Genomic DNA, 26475 nt, shown 5'->3' on the forward strand with positions numbered 1-26475 from the left:
GCCTATATGAGGACCAGATATATTTGTCAGCTCTGACAGCTGAGAGTTGAATATGTTCTTAGTTTTCACATACTTAACATGAGGTAAATATGTTTTCAGTATTTATTTCATCATTTCTCTACCTATATACAATTTTTTCATATGCTAAAGACAGAAAATCTTTCTTTAAATTTATGAAGGCTTGTCTATTGGCTTTTACTAAAGTCCTAAGGTGACAAAGAAGGATATGGGGGAACTTGGGAAGGTTGCTTGGATGAAGAATGGATTTAAAAATGGAGGATGGAAAAGTCCTACCATATTCTTCCAGATGTAAGCTTTCCTTGTATCTGTTTTATATAATGCAGTCCCTCATAAGACTTCTGGAGAAAAAATGGATTCAGCTGATAAAAGTTTGAAAATGACTGCTCAAGTTAAATTCTAAGCCTTTGAGAGCTATCAAAAAAAAATTTTTTTTAAGATTATTTTTAAGTAATCTCTACACCCAACATGGGGCTGGAACTTATAGCCCCATGATCAAGAGTTTAATGCTCCACTGACTGAGCCAGCCAGGCGCTCTGAGCTACCAAAACTTTTAACAAAGAATGGGTGATACCCAATAAGAAGGCTCAGATAAACTCAAAGTTCATATATAATCCAAGCATTTTAGAGCTGGATGATCTGTTAATTAGCTAACTTTTCCTTCTAATTATTACTAAGCCTTTTCCAGAAGACCTATTATGGAAAGTTACTTCTTTGACAATCTCAACTATTGACAATGTTTATATTTTTTTAAAAAGAAACAGAATGCATTTTAATCCTAAATGTTACTGAAGGTCCCATAGTTTCCTCTCTTACAACAGTGAACACCTAATAATTAGAATAAAATTTGGGGACCATCTAATGTAAAGGAAAAGCACACATTAGGTCTCAGTGCAGATAATTTCATTGCTCTGAATCAGGTAGAGTTTTGACAAACCACAGAGAAACTGAATCCAAAAATTAGAGTATAGGATCAATAACATAGGTAAGAAATGGTGGACTAAAGTACTTTATTTTGGGCAACTATGTAGAAAGACAGTGGTGAACAGTGTACTAAACTAAGAAAATTTTGGTTCCAGTTTTAACTGTTTCACAAAATACCTGTGTACCTGGAGATAAGTTAATAGGAATGAGCCTCAGGCATTTTATCTGTACAACTGAGGCGTGGGGAAGGAATGTGAACTAGATAATATCCAAGAGCTTTCAGGAGTTTAAAATTTTCTAATTCTGTGAAACAACTCTTTGTGTCAATTTCCCAATTTAAAATCAGCATTCACAACATTCGCTACCATATGTATTATATGCCTCCAAACTGAAGGAAGGCCTTCAGTACCAGCAGAGTGGCCCTACAAAACATCATTAAAAAATATAAAACAACTAATGAATCATTGAACACTATACCAAAAACTAATGATGTACTATACAGTGGCTAACTGAACATGATAAAATATATATATAAAACATTTTCTTCAGGAGACACATGATGTCAGCTTTCTCCACTACCCTCTCCTTTGACTTCTTCCTCTCCTGAAGCTCAAACCTTGTCTGCCATTTTCTGATTTCAGCAACTTTCTTCCTGCCCTTGAAAGTTCTCCTTTCCTCCTCTCCATCCCCAGCTCTTAAACTGCTCCACCTCTTGGCTGGGAGGCATCGTTTAAACTAAGGAGAGTAATAGAATAGGCCCTGAGGGCTAAAAACATCTTATTAATGTACTACCCCTCCAGTCAACTCTTAGGTTGAGATTTTTTGTGTATCCCAAAATGCAAAGGAACAAAGCACTAATTGTGGATTGCAAACACCACGCAGGGATGAACTGGAAACCCACCAAGTAGCATAATAATTTTGGTCCCACCTCTAAGGCACTACTGGACACAAACTAATAGCAAATCAGTTAGCTTTGCATCATGTGAGACTATAATATCATCCTTTACTTAGCACTCTTTTCACTTAAAGGACTGGACACTTCTGCAACTCCAAATGGGTTGATATTTTAAAATATAATACTTATTCTGTCTGATTAGAAAAGTGGTACCTAAGCATGGTTAAAATGCCAAGCACTTTACAGACAAAATAGAAATTGCTTAGAATATCATCACCCATATAGAGCCACAGTATGTCTGTATTGGGTCTTATTTTGAATGAGCCATACATTACATATGTAATATTCTTTTTTACTCAGGTTTCATTTCATTAAATTTTTTTAAAGATTTTATTCTTAAGTAATCTCTATACCCAACATGGGGCTCAAGCTCACAACCCTGAGGTCAAGAGTCACAAGCACTAGCAACTGAACCAGCCAGGTGCCCCTTATTAAATTTTTTTTTAATATTTTTTTTTAAACCTGACTTCAAATGGCTGCATAATATTTCTCTAATGGATAGCTATAACTTATCCTACCTTTCAGTTACTATATATTTGTAACATTTCTCTCTCACTAAAACATTCATTGTGCTTTCTATTCCCTAACATAATTTCCACGGTGAAATGACCTGATTACAGTGTATGAACATTGTGTGCTGATATTTTCTTGAACCAAACTTTAGTTTAATCTTCCCACCACCCCCCTAAAAATACTACCATGTAAACTACAAGGAAGGAAGGAGGGAAGGAAGGGAAAGAAAGAAAGAATCAACTAACACAAACAACTCCAATGAAATATGTTGCTCTGAATATATAAAATATTTGCCTTCTTGGGTATCGTGAATCTGCAAAACCTCATATGCAAACATGAAAATGGGAAATATAAAATATAAAAATAACTATGATTCTATGAAAGTGGGGCACTGCATAAGGAACTCCCATGGAAGCATTCAATGCACATTCAATTAATGTAGTCACTTGGCCGTTAGGGCAAGAAAGAGAAAATCATGTTGGATTCAGGAAAAACAAACCAACTAACAAAAAAACCTGTGTACTGCTTTCTGCAGTATTATTAGGCTAGAGAAGATGAGAAAGAAAACAATAATAACAGATGTGATTATTTAGAACTCAATATCCTAATATAATCGTGATCACACTCTACGAGGTCACCAAATTGTCCCTAAATACACTTTTTTTATCTTCTCCAAGTGTCCTCTGATACAGGTTTTCTCCTCTTCTCCTGAATAAAAATTTCTACTCAACTAACATAATATTTTGCATTTTTTTTAGCTTGAATACTCGGCAGTTGAAATTACATTCCTGTAATTATAATTATAACTAATAGACCTTCCATTTCCCATGTCATAATTAATGTCAGGCTTTATTAGAGCATAATCATGCTGCCTTTTCACTTACAAAGCTTCTTTTTATTTTCACAACATTTATGTTATATTGAATTAAGCAATAAAGAGTTCTAGAGGCCTTCTGAAAGGAAAACCTTTGGATCACAGATGCTAAGTAAACTATGAAACGTTTCCGCATTGTTCTTAAATCACATAAACTATTTTCTAATGTCCCATTTGCTCAACCTCAGTAAGTGAACCAAGAAATCAATGATCCAGCGATAAGTACATTAGATTCCCTAAAAAGATTATTTAATGTGCTCTCAGCAAGAATGAAAAAACGAATGACCACAAAACAAAATATTTGGAGATCATACTTGTTGATTGCAATGTATGAATGTATGACATATACAGACATGTCAACCAACTCAATTGCAGCAACTTAGTGGCCAGGGAAATACATTTTGATACTTGCATATTAATTTTTCACAGGCCCTGGTTACACACTGTTACTGAAGTTTTTTTTTAGACCACAACCAGAAGACACAATTTTAGGACTTAACTATTCAAACAAAATAGAACTGTATCCTATTGGCAATACTGAAATTAGAATTCAAAGGTGCCATACAACTTCTTTAGCAATCCGCAATAGAATTTAGAGGGAAGAAAGGAATCTAAATTAACAGCTTCCCAAAAGTTAAACAACTATTCTACAAGTCATTTGCAAGGTATTTTATTATTTATTTATTATTATTTAATTGTGGTACACTTAACAGAAGACATGCCCTACATCCCTCTAAAATAGGATACTGGACAGTTATGGACAGAATGATTATGTCCCCCACAATTCACTGTAGATGCCCTGATGCCCGGTGTGATCGTATTTGGAGATGGGGCCCCAAGAGAGGGAATAAGGGTCGGATTAAATCAGGAGGGTGGGACCCCATGATGGAATCAGTGCCCTTAGAAGAAGAGGAAGAGGGATCAGAGCTCGCTTACTCTCTGTCACATAAGGGACACAGTGAGAAAGTGGCCATCTGCAAGGCAGGAAGAGGATCCTTCCCAGGCATGAAATCTGCTGGCACCTTGACCTTGGGACTTCCCAGCTTGCAGAACTGTGAGGAATAAATGTGTGTTGTTTAAGCTTCCTGGTTGATGGTAGTTTATTAGAGCAGCCTGAGCTAAGCTATGCCCTATGCTTTTTAGGCTACATCTGTGCTTTTGAGGGTCAGACAGTGACTGATTCTGAAGTTCATATTATGTATGGTCCACTAATAATGCATCTTCTCAAGAAAAGGTACCTATGCTCAACACCATGTTATACGTAATTTTACATGTTACATAAATATGAGGAAAAGAGATCTATATGGAGCTAACTATAGAATCAAGAAAATGGTTTCAATATCAATCTTGCTAAATTATACACATAAAAACATTTCTAGAACACACAGATACTCTCTAAATGTTATGCCCTATAAGTCCTTTTGAACAAATTATTTGGGCTATTTTATATGTATTTTCTATGTAAAGTTTCTTGAAATCATGGTGACTTCAAAAAACCGTGCAGCAAATAAAAATATGGTTTGAGGGGGGAAGAGAAGATCAGTTAAAAGGATTTGAAATTTATAGAGAAAAATGAATCCCATCTATAAAATTATTAGATAATAGGACAGAATTATGGACAGAAACTATGGACAAATATACAAAGTTCTAAACATGAAACTACGGTACATTTCAGGTACACTTAGTCTCCAAATTACAGAGCGTGAGAGGCAAGCATTCAAATAAAGTCCCTCATGCCATATGTTTAATTTTTTTTTAATTGTAAACCAACCAACAAACAGATAAATAAATGTTTTCTCCTCCCATGCCTTGAAAATATACCATTCACAACAAATGGAAGGCCACATCAAATTTAGAATTTGAGGAAATCTCTGAGATTAGCCCTGGAATAGGATGGTAGGGAACCAGCTTCTAGTCTTCAGACCCCGGCTCACCCTGCTTCCTGCTTCTTTTCCTATCCCCATAACCCCACATTGTGCCACATACCATGGGGGCCTCACACACAGGCAAAGGGGCGCATGCAAGCTCCATCCTCATTCAGCTACAAATAGCTACCTGGTGGCTACTTCTTTGGACCTCGGAGTGTACACAGGAGTAATGTGCTCTGCCTTCAGAAAACTAAGCCTGGGATGAAACTGCTCAGGCTCTGGAAGTGGACTTAGGGCCTGTGAGGCAGGGAATTCATGGGTCCTTGGTAGCTGGTGCTCTTTCTAAAGGTGGAGGTCTGACCTCCGAGTAGGCAAGTCCTCTGACAATCCTTTGAACCTCTTGCCCAAAGAAGAAGGGTGGCCAAAGGGAGACTCTGAATTGTAGGGCTCCTCTGAGTTGTAGGGCTCCCCTTTGCTGAGCTTCAAGAGCAGTTTATAAAAAGCAGGTAATTTTATGCAAGTTAAAAAGTCAAATTAGAGATAATTTTCTTTCCTCAACTAGAACTGATAGAAAAACTCAGCAGTTATTCCTAGAGGAGCAACAGTCCCCTCTCAAAGAACAACCATAACGTTGCATCTAAACAAGAGGAAATTACATTGTTTTCAAGTATTTCCAAGTCCACAACCATCTATTCACATGTTACAATAATGTTAATAACATTTTATAGGAACATTGTACCCTTCTTATAAGCATTAGCTTTGATTTCATACTTTCTTTCAAAATTCCTGAGATATCTGAAAAGCAGACATCCTGATTTTGAGATTGTAATGGGTGAAAGTGAGAGGAGTTACATAATTCTTCTAAAGTCTCAAGGTCACATGTTGGCGAAGTTGGTGATAATACTCGTAACCAATTTACATTTCCTTACTTTCAGAAGACCCCCTTTTTTCTCCATCTTAATAAACTTCTCTGGGAGGGGCGGGGCTTTCTGGCTCAGTGACACCAAAGCTGAGCTCTACGAATAAACCATTCTGAAACTCAGACGTTGTATTTTTGCTCTTCTTCTTCTAATATGTAAGAATCTTACTTTTGGACCAGTGGAATCTTGCCATCAATAAAGGGAAAAACAAACAGTTTTAAGCACTAAATGAGCTAATACAAAAGAATATTACTTTCTGGAAGCATTGTTATTAAATAATGCTGCAGTAGCAAAATGGAAAAAAGCCCCAAATCAAGAAAAGAATTACAATGTTACACTCTTGGACTGAGAGTGTGCCTAATTTTACAAATTACACCTTTTTTTGGGACTGGTTTCGTTTCTAGACACTACTTCAACCATCAGCTCAAGCCAAAATGATCTGATGGTCCAGCTTCACATAGATTCAAAGAAGGGATAAAATCAGAAAGATTCCACACCAAATGGTCATGAGCTACCCCATGTGATGCAAAGATTAATCAAAGTGACAAACAAGTGAAAAGATGTCTTAAATGTAACTTAAAGCACGGGCCTACCTGAATCATATGCAAAGTCTCTGGGTTCCTGTTTAATCATCAGAGGAGGAGGGAAGCTTTGCCCGGCAGCACCGCCAACCATGGTGTTGTGTTCATACACTGGGTCATGGTACTCCTGCTTAAAGCCTTGAGGTGGGAAGGGGATGTTTGGCTCAGACATCTGCCGTTGGTACATAGGACGGCCTTCCCTTGGCATTGTTGGCAGAGGAGGAAAAGAATTACAGGGTTCAGAGAGCTGGCGGCGAAATCTGGGAAACAGGAGAGCATGTTTTAAGTAAAAAGTTAACAAGGAATACTCCTTAAAATACAGATACAATATTCAACTTTTTTGTTAATGAGCATGATACCAATTAACCCGAAGTGCAAATCTTTTGCTTTTTTAAGATTATTTATTTATTTATTTATTTATGCTGGGGGGGTGGAGAGAGAAAATGAGTTGGGGGGAGGGACAGAGGGAGAAGCAGACTCCCCACTGAGCAGGGAGCTCAATGCGGGGCTTGACCCTAGGACCCTGGGATCATGACCTGAGCTGAAGGCAGACACTTAACCAACTGAGCCACCCAGGCACCCCTGAAGAGCAAATCTTTAACAAGGACTGGATTTCTCCTTCCTGGGTCAGTAGTACCATGTTTTTTTATCACAATAGGACTTGTGTTCCTTGATAAACTGTCCCTTGCAGCACCATTTTGGTACACCACAGTGAGTTAAAGGCGTGCTTTGAGTAGGGATAGGAGAATACTGTATTATTTTGTGAAAACACACCCCCTAACAAGCTAAAATGCCCAATTCTAAACAAATTGGAATATTTACCAAATTTTCAAATTAAGAGAGTCTCAAGTAATTATAGACAAGAAAAAATAAACCAGGAAAAACAGAATCTGATTCCAAAGTACATCCCCTGCCTCTTAATTGTTACCACACTAATCAACAAACACCAAAAAAAAAAATCAACCAGGTTTTTATTAACCTACTTATTAACTAGTTTTCCTTCCCTTACCATCAGTTACTGAGGAAGCAAGAGAGGAATGACCCTCCTCTCAAATGCGCAGGACTCTTAAATCTTCAACAATGTTCTAAATAACATTGTATTCCGGTGAGAAATAAAATGGGAAAATATTAGACAGACTAAAGCCCAGGCTGGTTTTTAAAAGACCACCTCTCTACCATCAAACTGCAGTACAGGACACATCAGCTTCCGATAGCTTCAAACAAAGTATCAGATTGATACAAATGAGCATCAGATATACTGATGGAAAGAAGATGTATGAGCAGAATAGATTGGGGACAGGTTGTGCTGTGGGGTCATGAGGAATTTCTGAGGCCTCAGTAGAAGGCCGACAGCGAGTCCCTCTCTTCCTTCTCGGTTATGCTGTGTAACGATTGGCTAATCACATAATCGTTAGGTTCTGTGTTTCTCATCTATAATATCATTGACCCACCACAAAGATGTGGATTAATTAAAGATTCAAAAGTACTCTAAAATGCCCCAAGAGTGCTTAAAAATAACCTACTCAACATTTCTATGAGCAAATATAAACCTATTAACCGACCACCCCACCACCACCCCCCCCCCCCCGCCAACACTAAAAGCATTCCGGAGACTTTAATTTGGAAAGTTAACATTTAATTTTGGTAACGGTTGGTAAATGAAAATAAGGTAAAAGCTAAAGAAGGGCAAAGCAAATCGCTTTAGCATTTCCACAAACACTCCTTCCTCTCTATCCTGCCACGATTTAACTCTAAGTTTACTGGCTGCCATAGAAAGCACTGAAATTCCACCTACACCTGCAGAAAATAAACTTAGAAACTCCGATATTGCCAAACACGCTGACTGGCACTGCATTCATTTCCCTTCTCTTGCTTATTTCATTAGCCAAAAAAAGAAACAGAAATTATCATTAAGAACTGTCAAGGAGTGAATCAGAAAATTGTAACTTGAAGTTAAAATAAGAAACCAGCTCACTTGTGAAAGCCTTAAAAGGAAGTTAATAATACTTAGACTAAAAGCTTTGTAAGGAATCAAACCATTTGTTTTTACGAGTCGACACGATTCTCGTCGGTACCTGCTGAGGACCACATATATATGCAACACGCAGCCTTCACAGGAAGCTACAAGTGTCTCGTGCCATTCTTAGGAGGCACTGGCAATGATAAAGGTAAAGTGACTCAAGTAGCTTCTGGAAAAGAGTTAATGCGTAAGGAGAGCACGCTGATGCTTCTTGGATACAGAAAAACAGTGTATAAGTGGTGGGAAACACTGAGAAAGAGAGACAGGGCTCCTGCACAGTGGGTTCAGGGACAAGTGCCAAAGGGCTGGCCCAAGGAACAGAATGAGCCTGAGGAAAGGAAGCAGGGTGCAGCCCAGTTGGCCATAAAGCATTCCCAGAGTGAGGTGGGGTGCCCGGGATGGAGGGGGCTATTTGGAGAAAGGATCTGTTCCCAGAGCAAATTTTGCCATTTATAACCGAGGAACTGTCATTGGTTGGCTAGAACCCTCCAAGAAATCCTCCTCAGAAACATACGGCTTCCGAGATTTTCCTGGGATTGGCCAGCTGGTACTGTCCTCAAAACTCAGTGGGGGGCAGTGGGAAAAGACCCCGAGCTTCCCTCTTCTAGTTCCGGGCCGGCTGTTCTCAGTCTCAAATATTTGACTTCAAGTAGAGAAGCTAAAATGGATTTGGCTAAAGCCTCTCACGTTAGGTCACCGAAACCCAGGCATTCTGCCTGTTCAGCAGTCACCTTCCCGAACTGCTCCACACAAACAGCCGACAACACAAGCTTGCAAGTGGGAGAGGCTCACGAATGGGGGACTCGGGGAAGTCACTGCAAGTGGACAAAAGAGGACTTGCTTTTGTTTGTACTCTTCCTCCCTTCCAGTCCTGCACAATGTGCATCTGTTCAATGGCCCACCCTGCAATAAGATTTCTTTCATCTGTATTTACAAAACTGTTTACACAGATGCACATACCATCACGGTCTGACAAGGTCTCCAGTCTACGGAGTGAGAAGGGGATGATCATAGGAGGCATTTCATAACCAAAGCACAAAAGGACTCAGTGATGGAAACAAAGGTGGCAAAGATACGGTTTAGTTGCACATTGTAAAGACTGCTTTAATCTTATCCATCATACCAAAAGAGAGTTAACTGAATCTGAGATTGAGTCACATTAGTAACCTATAAAAAGTAGATCTGAGTCCTCCCGTATTTTCAGAAAGTTGCCAGTGACACATCTTCTGGTTTCCTCTGCTGATCCAGAGGATTCCTTTGGCTAAGTTATTTTTATAATGGTGTGTCAGAGCCAGTTTGCACTGGCTTATTGTTAAATTTTCAGAAATACGGCAAGCCAATTGTTAAACAAAGGATTATTAAGAATTAAATGACGTCAATTTATAACTTTCTAAATACTGTATTAAAACAAAGGCGATAGGTACTCAAAACTCATCCCTTGCCAATTATTTTACTACATATTACTACTGATTGTGTTCCAGAGCTCACGTCCATTTTATCTGTATGGTAGAAATACTAAATAAAGCTGTGTTGCTACTACTCATCTCTTTCTGACTCCACCTCCAGAGCTGTCAGAACGATAGCTCCGAGTTGGAATATTTACATCACAGACGTATCAAATGCCATAGATGACGTCTTTGGGCTTTTCTCCCATCAGGCCCACCGTTAAACCCTTCCCAGCACACCACTGGCTCCATATAATTAAAAGGCAGAAGGGAAAGGAAGGATGCTGTATACAATCAACCTGTGTTTTAAGCTGTATTATTAAAAGTGCTAAAGGTACTTTAATATTTTATTTAAATATGAATTCATCTCTACGAGTCCAGAATTATCCACCACAGCATGCTCCCTAGCTCCACGTTCTGGCTCTTGCCTTCCTTCTTTCTAAGGAATAATTCAGTCTCCAACTCTTAACTTTATATTCTCAGTGTCCAGGGTCATGCATCTACTGCCATTAAATATTCACCACTTGGAAAGGACGGAAAATAGTTTTAATCAAATAAGTTCTATTCTGCAAAACTATGCACAGCTAAACCATTCAATCTAAGGTAAAGAACCTAATTCCATAAGCCACCTACTAAAATTAGTCTCCTAACTTTATAGAACAAGTACACACATATGCTCATAAAAATGGGATGATCTGATTTAAAGTTTAAGTGAGGCAATTTAATTCAGGCAAAGCGAAAGGGAAATGTTCAAATGCCGGTATATAGATTAATTTTCCACTGTAGCAACCAATTTAAATGTTTATAAAAGGAATGTTTATAAATGACCTTCTCCACAAATTATTTGTAACTATGGATAGGGCAAGCTCTTTCTAAAAATATTTTGCAAAGATGTGCAAAATTAATATGCTCACCTTAAATCTGCCATAGGTCTTAGGAATTAGTAATAGACCTTTCTTCCAAGATGCTAAAAACATTAAAAAATATATAGTACTTGCAGTTTACCTGTGGTCCATAGGGTAGCTGCTGTCTTGTATGGGCTGCGAAGGAGGGAGGTGAGCTGGGAAGGCGCGGTCAGGCTTCGGAGTGTGAGTGGAGTTTGGAGATGCATGATGTAGTGGGGATACTGGGGTGCTGGATGGTGTTGGGGGGTTGGAGGGCCTCATTCCCACTTGTGGCTTCTGATCATAGGCACTACCCAAGGAACAAAACAGAAGAGAACATCTGTTTCTTTGGAACGATTAAACAATTTTTCTTCCAACCCAAGAAAAGCAAAAAATATTCTAGGCTCAAGTCATAAGGAAGTGAGAATTCTGTAAGTATCGGTTTTTTATAATCCTAAAACATGTAATCTGCAGAATCACCCACCACTTACACAGAAAATAGGATAATTAATATATAACTCGGTATTAGCATAAATATAAAACACATATTTTAATACCTACCCAAACAACTTAGTATACGGAAAAATCACTGTCTATGACAGCATTGGAACTATGGAAATAATTATTGATGTATCTATTCTTGGTATGTTTCCTTGAGCAAGTTGGATAGATCTTTTCTAAATCATTAAATATTTCTGATACTATCATTGTTCCATATTACATAAGATTTTAGAACAAGACACTAACCTCAATTTCATAAGATGGAGACCAATCCTGGCTTGCCTTTATTTATGATAAAATTCTTAAGAAGGCAATCCTTTCATCTTATTTTCATTTTTTAATATGAAATAAATGATGCCTGGCATTAACTTCCTCACATGGGATAATAAAGAGTAATGAGGCAAATTAAAATGTCTCTGATATAGTTAAACTTTCTTGGAGTATAAAAATAGGTACAAGGGCGCCTGGGTGGCTCAGTCGTTAAGCGTCTGCCTTTGGCTCTGGTCAGGATCCCAGGGTCCTGGGATCAAGCCCCGCATCGGGCTCCCTGCTCAGCGGGGAGTCTGCTTCTCCCTCTCCCACTCCCCCTGCTTGTGTTCCCTCTCTCACTGTGTCTCTCTGTCAAATAAATAAATAAAATCTTAAAAAAAAATAGGTACAAAATGAGATTCTTAAAAAGAAAATCCTATTGTCATAGTCTAACTTTTAAACAAAATTACCAAGGAATAAAATGAGTAAGCTTGTTTTTATATATACTATGGATTTAAGTTGCTTTCCTTTGTTGCATTTCCTCTTGGGAATATGATTTAACTAATTTTTATAATCTAAAAAATATTTTACTAAGAATAAATTTTACTTAAATTTCTGAATAAGAAAGGTATTTCTAGGTTAAAGTGATATATCTTTTAAATAAAGAGTGATTATCAATACATAGTTTTTCCTTTTTAAAAAAGAAACACTCTTTTTGGGTTAACTTCTGAAATAATTTATTCAGTTGCTACATCTATACCACAGAATTACATCCAAGCGCAAAAATACTTCACAGAAGTGTAGAGAAGTCAACTGTTGGCTTTAAAGCAAAGTCAACAGTACTCATATTATGTTTGGTTCTACCTATTTCCTTTACCAATATTTCTGAATGAGAAACCCCTTCTTCTACAAAATAGTTTGCCTGTCTTATTCCCATGTAAAAAGAAAAAAAAAATCTATCTTCTGCCCTAGGACACTACTTTTTTTTCTCCATGAAATACTGTATTGAGTTATATTGTTCATACAGAAATGGAAGTACTAGGGTTTAATCCATATATCACTGTGGAAATTATTGGTCCCAAGAAGGACCTCAAAATATTCAGGTGACTCGTCTACTATTAATTTATGAATGTCAGACAGGTCATACAAAGCAGATGCAATTTCATAATCACACTTCTGATCAATGCTGAGATGCAATGACAATTCTTTGCCTATCTGGTTCATTAACTTGAAATTTTTCAGTATGTTAAATAACTATTCTGTGAATATACAGTACTCTTAAAGAGAAAATGCAAAATTTAAAAACACTATAAATAAAACTCAGATTGATCAACATGATTTTAACTGAACTCAGTGTGCTTTAATGGCTTCTACAAGAGATCTTTTTAAATAAAAGCTTTGCAGTTTCAAGTGAGCTGGCTCATAATTTCAGGCTCTGGTGATCCTCATAGAAAAGCAGATATAAAAGACAAGTTTGCAAGAACAAATAGCAATAAAATATCCCAACACTGGTCAGCTGCCATGAGATTGCACAAATCTAAGTTTCTTGAATCTTAGGTATCTTGGACATAACATTACATGCTGTAAATATATGAGAATACAGAACACTTTTTTGTATCATAATGTATATGAACTTGAATCTATGTTAACTTCTAAAACTGCAAATATTTGTAATCATTTTTATAAGTTTCCAAATGAGCTCCTTTTAAGAACTACGTTTCTACTGTAATTGAGAATAATGATACTCAATATACAGAGCCAACTTCTCTCCTCATGCAATTAGAGGCCAATATGAAAAGTAACAGAATGCAATTTACTGTGAAGGGTTTTTAATGAACATATATGTTATCAAATCTTCTAACAAATGAACAAAGTAATTTTACTGCTCCACCCTTTATTATCATCAAAAGGAACAACTGGCTTTTTAATAGATAATAGCCTGTACTAAGCCTTATAAAATACTAACTTTATTGCAATTCTCCATGAACGCATCTTATAGATCATCTGCAAAGCCTGTCAGATAACTAATGTACTGCTCAGACCTGCCAAATGTTTCATTTTTTTCTACAGACTCTATCTAAAGTGCATAATGCATCCATTCTAATCAGAACTTTCAAGAGCTGTTCATGCCAAGTAAGACCCTCTTTTCAAACCCAGGATGCATCACTACAGTAGAAAAGCAACTAACGATTTGGATGAAAATTATTGCTTTAAAATGATTCTAAAAGTGTTTGATCGGATGGTGTACGGTTCTTCAGAGTTCAGCTAAACACATTAGCTAATGAGCTTGTTATGTGCTGAAGATATAACTCAGATAAAACAGAACTTGAGAATTGATATTATTCCGGATTTTTTGTTTTAGTAAGAACCACCACCCTCGCTATACATCTGATGGCTTTACCTGACATTATACAGGCACTTCTCTCCATAGCTGAATTTAAAGGGCTGCTCCTGACTGCAGGCAGAGCCTAGTTCTGAACATGGACTGTGGGGTTCCTTCTTGATTTTCAGTGGTAGGCCATGAAAAGCCACTAGAAAACAAACAAACAAAATATCCACACAAATGAAATGTTGTTAGGAATTAAGTCATCTGTTTGACTTCTCTTGGTTAAAATGCCACTAACATTTCATACTGAAAAAGAAAAATCACATTTAATGAATTTCATGGAAGAAAAGATTCTAGAGAATCCCTGTATTTTCTGCTTTCACTGCTTAACAAATGCATGCTTGAACTCCCATTACTTAAAGTGAATTGCTTATAATTTGCTTAGCTGCTATTAATAATACTAAAAGATCAGTTTTCAGAAAGTTTTGAAAACATTTCCAAAAAATTTCCAGTGATTAAAGACGAAAAGCCTCAACTAATTATCCAAGAATTAAGTGAGGACTGGAACACAATTTTCAGCATTACTGAAAGGAAAATATCTCAAGCCCATGAAGAATAATGGTTTCATGGAATGACAACTGGACTATAAGAAAGAAAATCCAAATGCAGGTCCAGTTGTAACTGATGATAATTTGGGCAAAAAACTCAAAATCTTTGAGGCCAATGTTCATCTATAAAATAAAGGTAAAAGTACCTGCCTATCTACTCACCAGAGTTATGAGATAAAATGTGAGAAATATGTGAAAATTATTTGTCAAATGACAATTTTTCTATATCAAATGTTTTATCATTTTTCATGTGACTTAATGGTTATACTTATATTCATTAATGCTTAATATAATATAAACATCACATAAAATATGAAGGCTAGAGGAAATATGTATGTTTGGGAAGAATCAGCTTTAAAACCAATAAATAAATAATGCTATGTATGTTTTTATTCTTTTTCCTATTAAAGATCTTATTAGAAGTTTTAGTATAAATGGAAAATTAGTAAAAAGAAAAAGGAAAGCACACATGAGAATGGATTTTATTTTCATGTACGATATGCACAAATATTACTAATCAAGGGATAAACACAAGAAGAACACACATTCTGGAGATTTATTCTAACTCCTATAAGAACTGGAATTAAAACACAAAATACTGTTTTCTATAAAGGAAGATATGACAAGAGAAACTTCATGATTTATGATGCCATTCAATCTTGATTGTGACATGACAGCATTATAAACTTGTACTAGTTTGAACGTCATATATAATTTAACATAGTAATTTGATATCAAGAGCTACCAAGCTATAGGCAAATACATGCTATTTGTTTGGATATGTACATAATTTTGACAGAAATGTTCTATGGTACTCAAGAGCCATCTGAAACATTGTAGAATATACATTTGCCAAAGAAATAAACAAATTTCACCTAAATTAGTTGTCTAAGAAAAACTTAATAGATAGTGATAAACTAATTCCACTGGGTGGTCTATTTCAAAATATTTTCTTGATACACTGTGAGTTTAACATACCTAAAGTAGAGAGTAGAGGAACAGAAACAAAGGAGAAATTACTTGTATTTTCATATGTCAAGGGTACTCATGCTCTTTAACTTTACCAAGTCAGAAAGTTATAATTTATTATCCACTGAGACAGAAGAGATTTAAGAACATGAGGTCTTGTTAGGATTCTAATTTGAAAAACAACAACTATAAAAAGGCAACTTGGTGACAAATAAGACATCTAAATATGAACTAGATATTAGATATTGAAGAAATTATTGTTCATTTTGTTGGATGTGATCATGGAATGGCAATTACACACACAAAAAAAGATTTAAAGTTAGAGATTCATAAAGTATTTGCAGAAAATAATAAGATGCCTGGGATTTTCTTTAAAATAGTCTAGAAAAATGATGTATGAGAGAGAAATCAAATTAGAAAAATACTGGTAAATGTTAAAAGCTGATTGATGGGTAGGTGGGAGTTCATTATATTATTCTCTTTCCTTTTAACTAAATTCCAAATTGTACAATAAAAACTTTTTAAAATGTGAAAAAATCCACAAAAGATTTAAAGTAGTGTAAGAAAATTCTCTGCCTGTGTGTGTGTGTGCTGCTTCTTAGAATGACAAATATTGTATGATGAAATCACTGACCATACATGTGTTGCTTTCTTAACAAATAGTGTTCAACTAGTTACTACTTCTTTGAACATATACAGTAAAATGTGTATGCCCAAGTTTAGCACTTTGGATTACATATTGGGTTTTACACTTTCCTAAGAAAAAACAGCAGCAACACATCGGAAACTCAGTTTGTCATTCATAGTAGCGCCAAATCATTATACTTGAGAAATCGGATCTAAATCATATGAATAAAAGTAGGTGAGACCTCAAGAACTAATAAAAATACAGTATGATGCAAAGTTTATCTTATTTATCAAAATACCAGGTTCATCAGAGACTACTATATCCAATGGTAGTATATTTTAAAAGTCTTTAGGACCATGAGGGAGAATGCAGTTAACAAACAGGACACTAAAAGCACTAACCATAAAATAGAATAACCTACAAATTATGCTTCACTGAAATTCAGAATTTCTCTTCATCAAAAACACTATTAAAAGACTACAGTGTAAGCCACAGACTCCAAGATATTTTGTATAGGAAGACCTGACAAAAAGCTCATATTCAGCATAAGAATTGCTACAAATTAATAGGACAAAACAAATGACCCAATTAAAAAAGTGGGCAAAAGCCTTGAACAGGCAGTTCATAACAGAAGACATCCAAATGGTAAAACAAACAAATGAACAACAAAAAGCCTATGTAAAAAGGTGGTCAACATCTTTACTTATCAGGAAAATGCAAATAAAACCACATAAGATAATCATTATACACACACTAGAATGGCTAAGCTGCAAAAGATTGACATTACCAAGTTTTGAAGAAGACCTAGAGTCAACAGGAACTTTTATATATGCTGCTGGGAGTATAAATTTGATATCAACACCTTGGCAAACTTTTTGGCAGTATCCACTAAGGCAGCAACATAAATGTACCCCATGATCCAGGAATTTCCCTCTTAGGTATATATCCAAGAGAAGGGACTGCATATGTTCACCAAAAGACATGTCTAAGAATATTCATAGCAGCTTTATTCAACATAGGAAAAACTGGAAAAACTCAAATGTTCATTAGCAGGAAAATGGGTAAATAATTCATGGCATATTCACACAATGAAATACTATTCAGGAATAACAAAGAACAAATTACTGACACACAAAGAAATATAGATGTGAAGTTGAGTAAAAAGTCAAGCACAAAAGAGTATGTAGCATTTGAATTTCAAGAACAGACCAAACTGAATGAGAGAAAGAATTCCCTTCTGCTGGTAAATGGGAGTGTTAATTCCTGAGAAAGGGCACTAGCAACCTGCTACAGTACTGGGAATATTTTATACCTTGCTCTGAGTGGCACTTCTATGAATGTATACATATGTAAAATTCACCAAACTGTGCAGTTAAAATTTTACATTATCACAAATGCATATCTCAACTAAAAGGTTAAAAAATGAGGGGCATCAAGCAATGCTACACGACTTAAAATATTTGAATATGTCTGGCCTCCTGTTCCAACAAAGACATCTGAGAACGGGTCCTTGGAAGTGTGTTTTAATTTCATAGGATAAATGATTCCAGATGAGTCAGGGGAGGAATGACAAGTCTGGGGTGCCATCACAAATGGTTGTTAGCCTAACAGTAGCCTCCTATCAAAGTGTCTACTGACATTCACTTAAAAGAAAAAGCATGATCCATCCTAATGGAGACACTATCTGGAGCACTATTGCTTTCAGACATGAGCTCCCTAACTTGACTTCAGATGAAGAGATGCAAGGATTCCCACAATGCTACTGGAGGCAAGTTGATCCCTAAACTTAGGATGTTCAAATCTGACCCATCATCAAATTTAACCAGGTACTTTTGAAAACAAAACAAAACAAAACAAAAAAACAAAAAAAAACCCCAGGGATTCCCATACCTCAGATGTTGAATTATGGTTGAATTATGCCCCCTCCAAAATTCATGGTGAAGTCCTAACCCCAATACACCTCAGTATGTACCTTCTTGAGAAGATTAGTTTAAGATGAGGTCAATTCAGGTGGAATCTAATCCAATATGACTCATGTCCTTATAAAAAAGCATTAGGATATAGAGACCCTCACAGAAGACAATGCCACATGAAGACGAAGGCAGTGATGATGCGATGCTTCTACAAGCCAAGGCATGCCAAAGACTGCCAGCAAACCATCAGAAGCCAGGAGAGATATGTGGACTGTCTTCTCTCTCCAAGCACTCAGAACTACCCTACCAACACCCTCATCTTATACCTCAAGCCTCCAGAACTGTGAGACAGTAAATGTCTGTTTTTTAAGCCACTCCATTTGTGATACTTTGTTACAGCAGCCCTAACAAACTAATAGACCACTTCTTGGGGGACCTGGGTGGCTCAGTTGGTTAAGCGACTGCCTTCAGCTCAGGTCATGATCCTGGAGTCCCGGGATCGAGTCCCACATTGGGCTCCCTGCTCAGCAGGGAGTCTGCTTCTCCCTCTGACCCTCTTCCCTCTCGTGCTCTCTATCTCTCATTTTCTCTCTCTCAAATAAATAAATAAAATCTTCAAAAAAAAAAAAAAATACACCACTTCCAGAAATGACGATTCACTAAGGCTAGGCTATAGATCAGGATTCTGTATCTTACAAACATTTCTAGGTGATTTTCATAACTGGGCTAACTTCAAATCCACTGTGATGCTTATCCATACCTGGATCCAGTGTGTGCTGCACCGAAATAGATCCAGTACTTGCAAAGACTTAAAAAAAACAACAACAACAACAAAAAACAAACTAACAATGTCTTTCTTTTCAGTAGATACCCACACTTGAGGATTTCCCAGGTTCTCCAAATCCAGAGGTTTTGGGCTTCCCTACTCCTAACATAACTCCACAACATCAATGTGTCTCTAACACATGCAACGTGTGTGGGCCTCTTAATCATCATGGGCCCTTGGAACTGTGATTTTTTTTTTTCTAATTGTAAGACAAATAAGTAATCCAATGAATTTGAGTTGGCTTGGAATTTTTAATTGCTGTGGGGGAAAAAAAGAAGCTAACCTGAAGATCTCTAACGTTTTGCACAAGAACCACAGGCGACTTTATTTTCCCCATTTTCACTTCCCTGCTTCCTAGAGATCCTGTATCACAAAAGTGACTTCTCTTATTTATTCTTAAATAAGGATGGTACAGAGACTCCCACCAGAGCGGGCTGAGCCGAGAACGCGCTGGGTATTCCTTCACCGGGCTGAGAGTCTGAGCGTCTGCTAACAGGCAGTTTTCCAGCTCACTGGCACAGGCACGAGTGAAAGCAGCACATTCATTTTGTGCAATTTGCTTTACCTTCCCACATGGAGTTGGTGCATGTAAAAGGCTGTTAAGTACTAAATTATTCCTTATCAAATCACCATCATCTGGAGTCATGATCAACACTAATTAAATTACTTTCACTGAACACAGCTCCAGCCTGCTGCCGAGGCTGCTAGGTACATTTCATTTCACTTACTGTACGGTCCTTGCAGGGTCTGAAACAGGGAACGACATGTGTCTGCATTGTTGGTAGTTTTAATTAAAGTGAATCTTTCCTTCTTCCAGTGTGTCAAATCGAGTGAGTTAGCTTCTTCATTTCATTTACAAAGAAGCAATAGTTCAAATAATATTACTTTGTATCTTTATCCCTGACTTCTTCCCACAGTTTCAGAAAATGTATCTATGAAATCTACAGTCTTCAGGCATTCCTCAGATGCGTTTCCATGCAAACTTCTATGACCCCCAGCTCCTCCGGACAGCCAGATCTTTAGGAGGAGAAGCAGAAAGAACACGCAAGAACTGCATCTTACATTTTTTCTTTGATGAAGGCTTGACCTTTAAAACCACATCTTAAGGCTGACTAATGATGACTGAGTTCTTCTAATGGTTAAATTTAAGAGCCCCAAAATACCAGGACTTTTAAAAGTGCACTTCCAAAATAAACTTAACCACTTCTTAATTTAAAAGTTTACTTGGGGTTATGGTACTCATCGTAAAGTACTGGTTAAATTAATAATTGTTTTCATTTTAGAACTATGAACTTTGAGGTACCATCTTGCTTCCTTTTTTTTTTTTTTTTCTGTCTACATTCTAGAACAGAGACAAAAATCTTGTCCTCATTCTGCTGGAGCAGAGAAATGCCCTCCACCTTTCCATAGAGCAACAATGCTGACATATAACCATGTCTTTGGTTCAAGCTACATCTGAACACCTTAAAATAAGGATGAAGATAAGGACTTTAAAATTCACTCATAGGAGAATAATCTCCTAAACAATCATGACATTGGAACATTTTTGTACCATTAAATTGAAAACAGACCATGTTTGTTTTAACAGGCTGGTTCATGTTAGTCCGGAGAATAAACAATTTAATCTGTACATTGAGTTTCTGTTTATATTTCTCGAATGAAGAGCACGTCGTCTTCTGATACATTTAAAGAAAGATAAGATGTTTAACTATAGGTGTGACTTACTGAACTGTGGTTGAATTTAGAATCACAATAGAAAACATTAGTTACAATGCTTTTTAAAAAACCCTCAAGTTCACAAAGTATTACAAAGTTTTCAAAGAATCTTCACCTACTGCATTAATTCTCATCAGTCAAGACAAAAGGACCTTTATTATATCTTCCACTTCTGCAATTTTTTTTCCTAAAGGCATAAAAAAGCTAAGCTTACTATCTCTCCCAAGACCTAGCACTAACTTACAATAGGTTAAGAATAAAGAGCCCTAGACTTCTGGTGACAACTCTTGAATTCTTGAGCGCATCATTCAAATTTATTTTGAATAAACACAATTATTATTTCCTTCATGTAGAAGCACCACTGGAACCTCCTATCAGATATTTATCCGTTCAGTCTTTCATTAATTCATTTACTATGGCCCAGATACTATGCCAGGTGCTGAGAGGAGACAGAATATAAAGGTATAGAGCAAGGATGAACAGTAAGACACAGTCTTACCTTCAAGAACTCAAAAAAGTCCAATTAGAGCTTTATTTAGTTTTTTAAAGTGTTTTCTCTCACAAAGATACTAGCCAGTCTCCTTTAAGTTTGATTAATTCATGTGTGTGGAATGCATGTTTATACATATATGACATTAATAATATATTCGTGCCACTTGTATCCAAAACACTTCTCAGAGTATTCATTCCTACTTCTAGGCATTCTGCTTTCTTTCAATTTATTACTGTGATCGAAAGCATTTAAAAATTCACACCACTCATATTCCACTAAGGAAAAATGCTGCCATCCAGAATCTAAAGCTTCCCCTAGAGTCTGATAACCAAAATGTCACAAGTGATGGGTCCCCTTCTATATGTGGACAGTGGATATAATTACAGTGATAAGTTGCCTTGACTCTGACCTTTCACTCTGCTTTCCTCGCAATCCTTATCATAAGAGTGAAACAGAGGAGCAATTTCTATGAGTACAAAACAATTACTCTGGGAAGAGAAACCCATCACATTTTAATTACTTCTTCACTAAAAAGAACTATGTCTTTGAATCAAATCTGTAGCCTTTAAAAAACATTTTCAAATCTGTAGTTCTTAAACAAAACTGACTTAGGAATACAGAGCCTTTATGAGAGTCTCCTGGAGTTTGACGTTGAGATTTCTGATCTGCTCAAAAATTCTGCTTTAGAATAGTCGGCTTTATGTTCCTGAATAGGGGTTGGCAAATTACAGCACATGGATCAAATCTGGCTTCCCACCTGTTGTGGTAAATGAGGTTTTATTGGACCACTGTCCCACCCTTTCACTGGGGTAGAGTCTAGGGCTGCTCTGATTTACAATGGAGTATTTGTGACAGAAACCCCACAACCTACAAAGCCTAAAATATTTACTGTCTGGGGGCACCTGGGTGGCTCAATCGGTTGAGTGTCCGACTGTTGATTTCAGTTCAGGTCAGAATCCCAGGGTCCTGGGATCAAGCCCCATGTCAGGCTCCTGAATCAGCAGGGAGTCTGCTTGAGGATTCTGCCTCTCCTTCTGCCCCTCCACTGCTTGCGTGTGTGTGTGTGCGCGCGCGTGCACACACACACACACTCTCTCTCTCTCTCTAATAAATAAATACATCTTTTTTAAAAAACATTTACTCTCTGATTCCTTACAGAAAAAAAGTTTGCTGACACCTGTTCTAGATTAAGCGAGATTATGGTATATATTGAAAGAGAGAGAAAACATAAAAGTGAATAGGTAGAATAGTGACACCTGCTACTGATAAGGTTTAGGTAAATTAGTTAATAAAGGCCAATTGATTTTACTTTATTAACTCTTTGTTTATATTGACTCTCAAAACCAAGTGTGCAGCCTTATGTAGCAAATTTATAGGGGTATACACAAACAAGATGATGAAAAATGACATGATACTCAGCCTCTAGAACAATACAAATTTATGTTCTTTGAGGAATTTTAAGGCATTTATATAAACCATGGTTATGTATAACATATAATTTTTTACACTTGTCTACAAAATATAACTGAGAAAGTCAAAACAAATCATTTTGTGGACACTAAAGTGCTTGTTAAAAAAAAAAAAAAAACCTTTCACTTGGCCATAGCAGCAAATTAAAAAACAACAACAACTCTGTAAAAGTGGAAAAAAATAAATGGTATACATAAATTAGATTATTTCAGACCAGATACAAGCATGGCATGAAAAATGCATGCAGCCTTTTACACAAATATATGTAGTTGGGAATACACTCACTAGATGAAAAGCATTCACTTTGAGTTAATATCATTTCAATTTCAGGTGATAAATGGATGGCAATGACCTCAATTAGTACTCGGTTAAATTCCAGAAGCAAAGGGGAAGGCCTGTATACAAATAAAGACAATAGAGTCACATGTTCTGTAAATCCATCTTCCAAGACCCAGAAAAACAGAAGGCACTTCTGCTGCATCTGAGCCTCTCAAAGAATCTTTTCCAGTACATTTACCTCTTCCAGGCCCTCCCCGCCCCCACTGTGCACACATACCACTCACACATACGCGCACCAACATCCATTACTAAAGGGCCTAATCTCAGATATCAGCAGAGTGCCTTTATGGGGCCATTAAACCATTTCTCTTGTTTACAGTGCCTGAAGAAAGATGTGAATTATGTCTGTGACAAAACAAGTGATAACATTTCTAAACTGCTATCAAAATGCAAACTGAAACACATTTAAGGACAGGGACCCTGATTCGAGTTTTCATGATTTTCCATTATTTGCAGCTTCTGGAAATACATTCAACTATAATATTTCCAAGACAGGAATTTAGACCACAGTTTAGCAAGGTGATATTTATTTTTTCTTAAATAATATTCTTTAAGTGGGATAGTTATTTAAAAAAAAAAAGATGATACAATGTTTTCAAAGGAATATTACCAGTTGGCCTGGATCCCAAACCTAGTCTGCCCTTTGATGTTATTTTGGCAATATATAAGATGTGGCTTAGTAGCAATCACAAAGGCAAAATAAGGGAAACTCTTACCCTTGTTATGAATCTTAAGAGTTTCTGGATTATAGAGGACATTAGGTATGGTCCAGTTTTAGGGACTGAGCTAGGGTTTGTACTCAGAAACCACTGTACTAAAGAAATCACAAGTAGAAGTCAACTGGGTAAAAAGATTAAAAAAAGAGGAGCTATGTTTATTAGATGGCAAATGGTCATCAATCTGTCCTACCTTGCTCCTGGAAGTTAATATGCAGCACCTGCAAGGAAATTCCTGGGCAGACTGAAAACCAGGACTTAGCTTAGAGAAACCATGAGTTTCTCGAAAGAAGGTCTCAAACTATTTTTTTTTTTAATTTAAAGATTTTATTTATTTGAGATAGAGAGAGAGTGAGAGAGAGCACAAGCCAGGGGACAGAGGGAGAGGGAGAAGCAGACTGCCTACTGAGCAGGGAGCAGGAACATGGGGCTCGATCCCAGGATGCTGGGATCATGACCTGAGCCTAAGGCAGATGCTTAACTGATTGAGCCACCCAGGAATTCCCAAACTATTTTTTTCCTAATATCAAACTCCTATACATCTCAGTTACTACATACTCTATTGCAGACATTCCTGAATGGATCAGCCAAGAGTACTTCTGAATAAAAGAGATGTACTTTGACAAAGTCTGGGAACGATCCTACACCTCACAGCCCCATCCAGAATCAGGAGTCCACAGACTTGGAAACCGGTCCTGAAGTCAGAAGCCAGGAATCCTCATAATCTACAGAGTAAAGCCTTCTGATGATGTTACAGCCTCAAAAGACAGTTATTTCTTAAAAGTATTGTGTAAGACTGTTGAATCACAGACTTGTACCTCTGAAACAAATAATACCTTGTATGTTAAAAAAAAAGAAGATAGTAGGAAGGGAAAAATGAAGGGGGAGAATCAGAAGGGGAGACGAACCATGAGAGACTATGGACTCTGAGAAACAAACTGAGGGTTCTAGAGGGGAGGGGGGTGGGGGGATGGGTTAGCCTGGTGATGGGTATTAAGGAGGGCACGTTCTGCGTGAAGCACTGGGTGTTATACGCAAACAATGAATCATGGAACACTACATCAAAAACTAATGATGTAATGTATGGTGATTAACATAATAAAATTTTTTTAAAAAAGAAAAAAAATAAATAAAATATCTGCATCCAAGAAAAAAAATACACTTAATAATTCAACTTTCTCTACATTGCCGAGTGCCATTATGCCATCTTAATAGGCAGAAAAGAATGGACAAATGTTCTGGGTTTGGGCCTTTGCTGCTTGGACTCTGAGAAACAAACGGAGGGTTCTAGAGGGGAGGGGGGTGGGGGGATGGGTTAGCCCGGTGATGGGTATTAAGGAGGGCAGGTACTGCATGGAGCACTGGGTGTTATACGCAAACAATGAATCATGGAACACTACATCAAAACTAATGATGTCATGTATGGTGATTAACATAACATAATAAAAAAAATAGCACTGATACAGAGATGCAGCCAGTTACTGTTACTCGTCTGAAGGTCATTTATGTACCAGTCCTGATGATCTAAACCAGAGGTTGCCAATGTTTCCATTTGGCTCATGGAATGGTTTCAAATAATTTCTTGTGATCTTTTTTAAAATCACCTTCAAAATCTCTTTCTGTTTTAAAAATCCAAACTTCTGGCTTCTCTAGGAAAAAACACAATATCCAGCAGCACTAAGTCCACTTTCCAGCCTGAAAAGCAGGGCAAGACTTGGCTGAGGATCAGTACCAGTATCAGTTGCTCCTTCTGTGTTTTCTTATTTGCTGCAGTCCCCACCCCCCCCCACCACTACACACCCTATTATCTCTTGCACGAAATCCACTTCACTCACTTAGATCCTTGGCATGCCAGTTTCCTACTTTTTAGAGAACACATAGGTAAGAAACCATTAGTGCATGTGTTTCCACACACACACACACACACACACACACACACACACACACACAACCACCTCTAAACAACAAAAATATTATAAAACTCCCATTACTCTGTGTCTTAGATACTCAAGTACTCCTTCTCCAGCAATAAAGCATAGTGGCAGAGCTAAGAGACACTGATATCTGCCCGGTTTCAAATCTTCCACTGCCACTTACCAGCTAGAAGAAGGGGCAAGCCAGTTAACCTCTCTGTGTTTCACTTTCTTCACTTATTAAAAAAAAAAAAGGAGCTACTAATAATACCTGCCTCATGGAGTTGCTGATATGATTAAATGAGACACTGTAGAAAGTATAACAGGAAGTACTCAATATTATGAGCACTCGGTGTTGCCATCACTCAAACCCGTAACATTGAGAAGAGAACACACAGGTCGGAAACAAAAGAACAGAGCAGTTAAGGGTGCGGAGGCTGAATCTTGGCTTTGTTATGTACATGCCAAATGACTTCTGGTGAACTGAGTAACTGCTTATGTGATTCAGTTTCTCCCTATGTAATACGAGACCTTCCTCTTGGGGTTGGTGTCAGAATTATGTGAAGTAACGCGCATGAAGACTTAGAACAGTCCCTGGAACATGGCAAATACTCAGTAAATGTTACTTACTACCACTATGAGTTCAACCACTTCCTTTCCCAGAGGCTAAAGCAAGACTTGAGGAAGTAGAGTGACGCCGCAAGAACATGACTTCCATTCTGCAGACTATTATTTCCCTACTTCTTCTATGTCGTCCTGTTCCCAATTTTATTTTGTGCCCATCAATTACACACCAAGAGCAAAAC

The 26475-nt window shown here is 37.2% G+C and overlaps 1 protein-coding gene across 6 annotated transcripts in view; it reads right to left on the minus strand.

The window, feature by feature from the left end:
• ETV1 (ETS variant transcription factor 1) overlaps nucleotides 1-26475 on the minus strand; it is a 96254-nt gene that overhangs the window by 34085 nt on the left and 35694 nt on the right. For all 6 annotated transcript variants that reach the window (XM_025872975.2, XM_025872974.2, XM_073898893.1 and 3 more), the window contains 3 exons: nucleotides 14154-14283; nucleotides 11124-11312; nucleotides 6666-6913 (listed from right to left, as the gene is read on the minus strand). In XM_025872975.2, the coding sequence (XP_025728760.1) occupies nucleotides 6666-6913; nucleotides 11124-11312; nucleotides 14154-14283 (567 nt within the window). The remainder of the gene's footprint in view (nucleotides 1-6665; nucleotides 6914-11123; nucleotides 11313-14153; nucleotides 14284-26475) is intronic.

The sequence above is a fragment of the Callorhinus ursinus genome, unplaced genomic scaffold (assembly GCF_003265705.2).
Source record: "Callorhinus ursinus isolate GAN/ISIS: 27379988/994484 unplaced genomic scaffold, GSC_fseal_2.0 scaffold12, whole genome shotgun sequence".
NCBI lineage: Eukaryota > Metazoa > Chordata > Mammalia > Carnivora > Otariidae > Callorhinus > Callorhinus ursinus.